The 6995-nt window shown below is 36.2% G+C and overlaps 1 protein-coding gene across 7 annotated transcripts in view; it reads left to right on the forward strand.

Annotated features, from left to right (window-relative positions):
• Positions 1-2253, forward strand: part of LOC111219766 (paired box protein Pax-2a-like) — a 29829-nt gene extending 27576 nt beyond the window's left edge. For 6 of the 7 annotated variants that reach the window (XM_022742539.1, XM_022742538.1, XM_022742536.1 and 3 more), the window contains 2 exons: positions 952-1038; positions 2017-2093. In XM_022742539.1, the coding sequence (XP_022598260.1) occupies positions 952-1038; positions 2017-2093 (164 nt within the window). Of the gene's footprint in view, positions 1-951; positions 1039-2016 lie in introns of all 7 variants that reach the window. The other variant, XM_022742533.1, reaches the window with a different exon arrangement.
• Positions 2254-6995: the final 4742 nt, after the last annotated feature.

Genomic DNA, 6995 nt, shown 5'->3' on the forward strand with positions numbered 1-6995 from the left:
TTTCTATTATTAAAAAAAGCTAATTTTGAAAAGCCTTTCAATCTAAAGTGCTTCTTAGGTTTTTCTCTCTGCTTCTGTTTTGAAAATATATTTTGAGAATAGGCTTTACATTTTTAGAGTCAATTTAACAGCTACCAGTAAAAACAAAAGGAGACATGGTGGCACCATGGGGGCAGTGCAGTACGGATTTACTTTTCGATTTGGGATTTTGACTAATAAAATTGTTAAATCATGTGGGTGGAAAAGCATCAAGTCAAACATACTTTTACTTTCCATTTGTTCTTATGTAGCACAAAGCAAAAGATGAGGGCCTTAATCCCATGGCTTGTGGTTTTGTGTTACAACCCATTCATCCTATACACAACCTCTAAGATTTAGTGACAGGCGCAAAACACTGTTAAAGCAAAGCCATTTCTCACCAGCTTCATATAAAATCTGGCCTTTATTGTCTCGTAAAAGAAAGAAACGTGTTGAACCAACAGCAGTGCTCACTGACATGCTCCAAGTTACTTCCCCTGCAATGAAATTCTGTCACGAGAAAACACCAGAGCTCAGACTAGAGGGGTTTCAGATTGGAGATGTTAAAATTCCTCCAAGAAAGGCTGCAGGATTTATTGCAGCATATCAAAAATGTATGCATGAAACTGTTTATTACCACTGTGTATTTATTAGGCCAGTTTGGAATATACTGGAGGAAGAAGAATGGGTAGATATCCATAAATGGGACAGGGAAAGCCGCCTTCAGTGTCACATCCTGTATTGTTCAGTGTTGCATAACTTAAGTGAAATGAAAAAGAAATAAATTACTTGCTTGACTGGTTGCACACCGATGACTATCATTTTCCCCCCCTCAAATTGCATCCTGTTTTGAATGACGAGAAATGGCTGCATGTGAAGGGGTAATGGTTTGACACATTGAAATGCTAATTGATTTGTTGTTTTGTTTTGCAGGGAGTGAGTTTTCGGGGAACCCCTACAGTCATCCACAGTACACAACCTACAATGAAGCCTGGCGATTCAGCAACCCAGCATTACTAAGTGAGTAAAGAGTGAAAAAAGTGGATGAGAAAATTTAATTGACTGTTCGCTAAACCCCTCCCTTGAACACTTATAGTCTGTAGTCTAACTGTAGCCTTGGAAAACATAACGAGGCTCACGATTTTAAGCAAGCTTTTGATTTCTCTACAAAGTGGTGTGTATGTATGTGTTAGGCTTTAAAAAACCAAAAACACAAAATTGTAAGGAATGGGTTAAACAGTGTGTAAGTTTGCCCTTTCTGCCCTGCTAAGTAGCTAATTAGCATTACTTCTACATTAATAACGAGCTACACAATTTTGTGGGATTTACAGGTTACAAAAAAAATAAAAATAAAAAGTCATGTCATGTCATGTCAAGTCAACTAGCACACCCACTATATAGTATTTCTCCTCTGTGTGAAAGCCTATTTTGGATGCTACACTATCAAAGTTTGGGCTAACGTTAGCTGCTCTGTCCTGCTCTTTATTGCAGTGGGGAAGTTTGCACTGCAGTCACCCCAGCCAAATCTAAGTTGGGGTTAAATTTGCCAAACAAATGAATTAGTAGTCCTTATCCTTAAAGTCTTTTTCCTTTAAACATTTAAAAAGAAAAGTATGTAAGCTAAGCAACAAAGCAGTTGCGTTCTTGCAGATCATAAAGTCAGCTTATTAAGGCAACACACAAACACTGAGATTTGTTGCCTTAATAAAATGAGTTCAAATGGTGGACAGTGTACAGGATCTACTAAAATGTGGAGTGGTGAATCTGCCACCGACATCATTGTAAACGGGAAGCTTGATAGGCGTAGAGGCAACACTATCGAAGAGGGAACAGAGCTTAGCGAACGCTCAATTATCCATAAAAATTTTAAGAGCTTATTAGAACCCAATGTTACATAAAGGAACAGTTATGGCTAAAAGTAATGATAATGAATTTGGTAAATGGCAGTTAAAACTGTATTTGTTGTTTCAAACGGTTCGTTCTTCTGTTAACTTTCAGGTTCCCCTTATTATTATAGTGCCGCATCGAGAGGCTCCGCCCCTCCCACTGCTGCCACTGCCTATGACCGTCACTAGTTACCATGGAAACCAAATCAACCTACAGGACCATGGCCTCAGCCTCCATATTGCCCCCGTGTGAGCAGCATGGTCCACTGGACACTGAGCAACTGCGCATAAAATGTTCCCCGGCTCACACAATGAGACACTTAACAGTTTTTTGGGATTCCAGACGACTTCTCTCCTCTCTCCTCGCAGCTTTTTTGGACACTCAAAGCCAAAAAAAAAAAAAAAAAAAAAAAAAAAACAAACAAACAAAAAAAAAACAAACAAAAAAATAAAACAAGACATCATCAGAGACATCATCACCTAAAGATGCTACACAAACGATGATAATTGTTGCAAATTGCAGTGATTTAAAGAAATAAAAAATAAAAAAAAAAGACTGAAAACAAAAATATCCAGAATTTATTTCCCCCCCTGTAGCAGTGTCACAGTTTCATCCCATCATGGATCAATACTGTACATTCCTTTTCTTGACGGCTCCCAGCAGGGACGCTGTCCGGAGCATAAAATGTAGCAGCAGCCCCCCCCCCCATTCAACTCCCACTTGATTCAAATGGCAGCGCAGTGAGATCAGAGGAGATTAGCAGCGGCACATGCAAGACTGTGGCAGGCTAACGTTGTTTTTATCCATCTGAACAGTCACCGACCAAACATCCAGCATGAGTAAAATCGATCACTTTTGATGCCATGAGAAGATTAGGACATGTTCTCTGTGATACACAATCAAGATGTAAAAATGAAAATGAAATAAATAAAGAAACATCAGTTTGAAAATAGAGGGAGCCATGACAATATATCACCATGGCCCACTATTTGCAAGATTTCAAGAAACTAGTAAATATATTCTTAAAATAATTTTTTAATTTCATTTTTATAATTCGTAACAACTAAACTGCAGACTGCTTGGCTAGTGTTTTACTATTTCTTATTTGTCAGGATACAAGAGGTCATCAGGCAAAACCTTTGTGTTTTTTGTCTCTTTTTTTTTTGTTGTTAATTTTGCACTATTTTGGAGGTTTGCAACACTGGAGCGTTATTATGCAGAAAAATGATGATGCATATTTGCTTTATTTCATGAAGATGACTGTAAGTCTAATAAGTCTCAGTCTGTTAAAGGCACTTACAGTTTCACTGTTTTTTTTTTTTCTCCAGTACTTCAAAACCCATTATGTCACTGCCTTGACATGCACTATACTATGTTCCCACAGCTTCCATTTTTTCTATTTAAGTTGATTAAGTCTTTGGCATTCAACCACAGAAAAGGATATAACAGCCATCCCAAGTCAAACCAGTGTCATCATTTGTCTAGTTTGATGCCACAAGCGTCCAGATTCACTCTGATAGGATGATTCTGACGACTCCAATAATGTCAAAAAGCAGGGCGACGTTTTCAGCTAAATGCCTTAAACATGTTCCCTCCTAACTTCAGCTCCCTCACATGTTTCAGGCCAAGTCATTTCTTTGAATCAAGCTGGAACGATGGTTTCTTCATCTGTCAAGTGAATGTATTTGCATTTGCCAAAGACTTAGTTCTTGTTAATGTTTATTTACAGGCCGCCGATATGCATCATGAGAGCAGTATTATTATTATTATTGTTAGGAAAAACCCACGTTGTTCATGAGGAAAGTATATGTATAAATTCTATGCAGTGCAGAGATGGTCATCATATGCATATTCAGCTGTAAACCTAAAGGTAGGTGGAGTTTATTTAATTGTTATGTTATTTACAAATTGTTCATTTTGTAGGTTTTTTTGTGTGTGATGTGAAGACACTTCTCTGTAAATACAGTAAGAAAAAATGTCTTTCATGTTCATGGGTATTATCACTTTCATTACGCTGGTCTCACTTGTACAATAATAAAAGTGTCTGAAATCTTTTACGCAAAAGGGGCTGCATGGTGTTTCTGACTGTCTGGAGTAGAGCTGAAACAATTAGCTGATAGAGAGAAGATTGGGTGACAACGTTTCTGATGACTGGTTAATCATTATAGGTTTTTTTTTTTTTTGCTGGTTTCAGCCACTCAAAAGTAAGGATTTGCTGCTTTTCTCCATTTCATCTCACTGTGAATTGAATATCTGAGTTTTAGACTACTGATCAGACAAAAAAGCTACTTGAAGATGTCAATTTGTACTCTAGGAAGTTGTTATAGGCATTTTTCACTATTTTGCACATTTTTTATTCTAAAGGATTCAGCAATTTTTTTTAAATTAATAGATGAAAGCAATCTTTATTTGTGGCACTACTTTGACCCATATACTTACACATATTAACAAATCTTGAACAAGTTGTATAAAATGGGATATTATTAAGACTTTATTATAACACCCAGTATAAACACTTAATACATGGTTTTTAACACCAGGTGTGAAACGTAACAAGGTGCATTTACTGTATGTTTTAGTATTACTGTTTTCTACTACTTTGTACTTCTACCTCACTACATTTCTGAGGAAAATATTGTACTTTTCACTCCATTACATTTATTTGACAGTGAAAGTTACTCTGCAGATAAACATTTCACATAAAACATATGTTCAGTTCATAAAATATGATGCATTGTTAGAGATTAGGCTGTCCCACAGTACATAAGAGTAGCTAAAATTAGATTCACACTTGGGAACTACAATATCAAAATGTTGATTTCACAAAAAAGCATCAGTAATAATAATTCAATAATATAATTTATAATATAATTCTTCTGCCTCAAGAAATACCCCAAAAACACTTATTCTTATAGTTTGGTGTTACTACTAAAGGAGATGAATACTTCTTCCACCACTATGATGCACTATAAAGTAGTTGCAAGGCAACATAAGGACATTTTAAAGTGTAATACTAATGTATTTGTCAAAATATCTAACTCCTGGTATAAAGCACCTGTAACTGGTGTAAAAACAGTTAATGGAAAGAGTAGTAAAACAAAAAATCCTGAACTCAAGGTCCACTTACTGGATTTCTCTTGAGCCTTTCATATGCATCTCACAGCCCTCAGCAGCAGATAGAGTTTGCTCAGCTGTCATGGAGAATGAAGAAGTATTTATAGATAAATAAATACAACTACCATAATAATAAAAATAGTAAACATAAATATATACTTTTAATGACAGCTTCTCAATCATTAATTAAACACCAGTTACAGATGCGTGATAGGAAGAATTATATTAACAAAATCTTAAAATGCCCTTATATTTGCTTAGACCTGCATCATGTCATTGTGTATTACACACAATGTTAAGTGTTTTATTGCTTCTAAAATGCTAAATAACAGGTTAAAATAAAGTGTGACCATGTTAAATACACATTTGATGTCGACAAATTCTGCTTGAGATGACAAATAACTTATTATTTCAAGCCTGTTGAAATAAACAATACGCCACGATGAATATGCCACCGCCTAATCAGACTGTTCTGAGATAAATGTATTTACTTTTCAGGTATAAAGATCACATGGTACACCAGGGCTACAGTGAGAATGCCTCTGAATGTTTTCTCCATGATTTGGATCACTGAGCAGCACATAAAGTGTTTAACCTCTCCTCGCTTTGTAAAGCTGAATTAATTTTTCTAGCAGTGTGCCTGAATTCAATTTGTGCTAAGTTGCAGCGAGAGATTTATGCATGAAATCCCTCTTAGAGCTTATTTTCACTCTTTCTTCGCTCCGTAATCCCTCCGCCACTGCCGCCTTGTATGACTTAGTTATATCATTATTGATTTACAACAAGTGGACAGTGTCCTGATTAGCGCTGTGTGATTTGCAAAGGATTTGGGCTGCGGGAGCACAAGATAAAGCAGCGTGTACATTTGAAATGATGTCAGACAGAATAGAAATGTATAATACAGTAATTCAGATATCCATTTGTTGGTCCAAACACTATTCTCAATCTTGTTTTAATGGCAAAAAAGTCAGTTTGACTCTCTGGTCCTACAGTGACAGCAGTGATATGATATTAAATGAAAATCTTATAAGGTTTATTTATATATATATTTTGTTTATTTCCATTTCTATCCTTCTATCACATATTTTCCTCCAAATTTCAACATCGTCAAAAGAGAAAATAAGCTCTGTAAAACATACTGAGCTGAGCTGTTTTTGGTGCACGCTGATGCCTCTGGGCCCACAAGGAGAGACCCCCTTTTTGCTTTGTAATTCAATTTCTCTGCCTGTTGTTTATTTCATAGCTCCCCTGTGAAGCATCAAAAGCTGATGTTCTGTCAGCCCCTAACTGTCGTATATGTTTGTCATTCACAGCCCTTGTTAAAAGAGGAGGAGGAGGAAAGAAAAAGAGCTTGACTCTTTCCTTTCCCCAGCTGAGAATTCCCAGAAGCAGAATTTAGATGGAAACTTTTTTTTGTCACTTTCCTGTCTAAATTGGCATATCTGGCTCTCTCCTCCGAAACCAATAAACTGTGAACCTGGATGTATCTGTCAATCACGCTCAAATTGACTGCAGTATGCCAGATGACAACAGCATCCTCTGGAATATAAATATATATATTATTTACAGTATAAGAGCAGGGAGAAGATCTGATTGGCTCTAATCAGCATCTGTCTTTGCTCATCAATCATTCAGTAAGAAAAAAAAAAAATCAACATTATAAAGCACAGCAATGACACCGTTCGTCTCAGATGAGCTAGAGTGAAACACATGAAATTGCGTATTTGATTTGAAAAAACAAAAATAAAAGTTCAGTGTAGCATAGGGCTAAATAAAGAGATTTTTACTCACACGAAAAACTACTTCAGTAAATCAAGTTAATGCACAAGTGCTGAAATCTTGATTTACTGTACATTTTAAACATGGAGCAGGTTGCTCTGCAGCTATGATTTTTAATTCATTTGGGAGAAAAAAAACAATCTTTTTATACTCTACCTTTTGCTCTGTAGCTAACTGACATTAATGTTATTACTCCC

This window comes from Seriola dumerili, unplaced genomic scaffold (genome assembly GCF_002260705.1).
Source record: "Seriola dumerili isolate Sdu_G_001 unplaced genomic scaffold, Sdu_1.0 BDQW01000068.1, whole genome shotgun sequence".
In the NCBI taxonomy this organism is placed as follows: domain Eukaryota; kingdom Metazoa; phylum Chordata; class Actinopteri; order Carangiformes; family Carangidae; genus Seriola; species Seriola dumerili.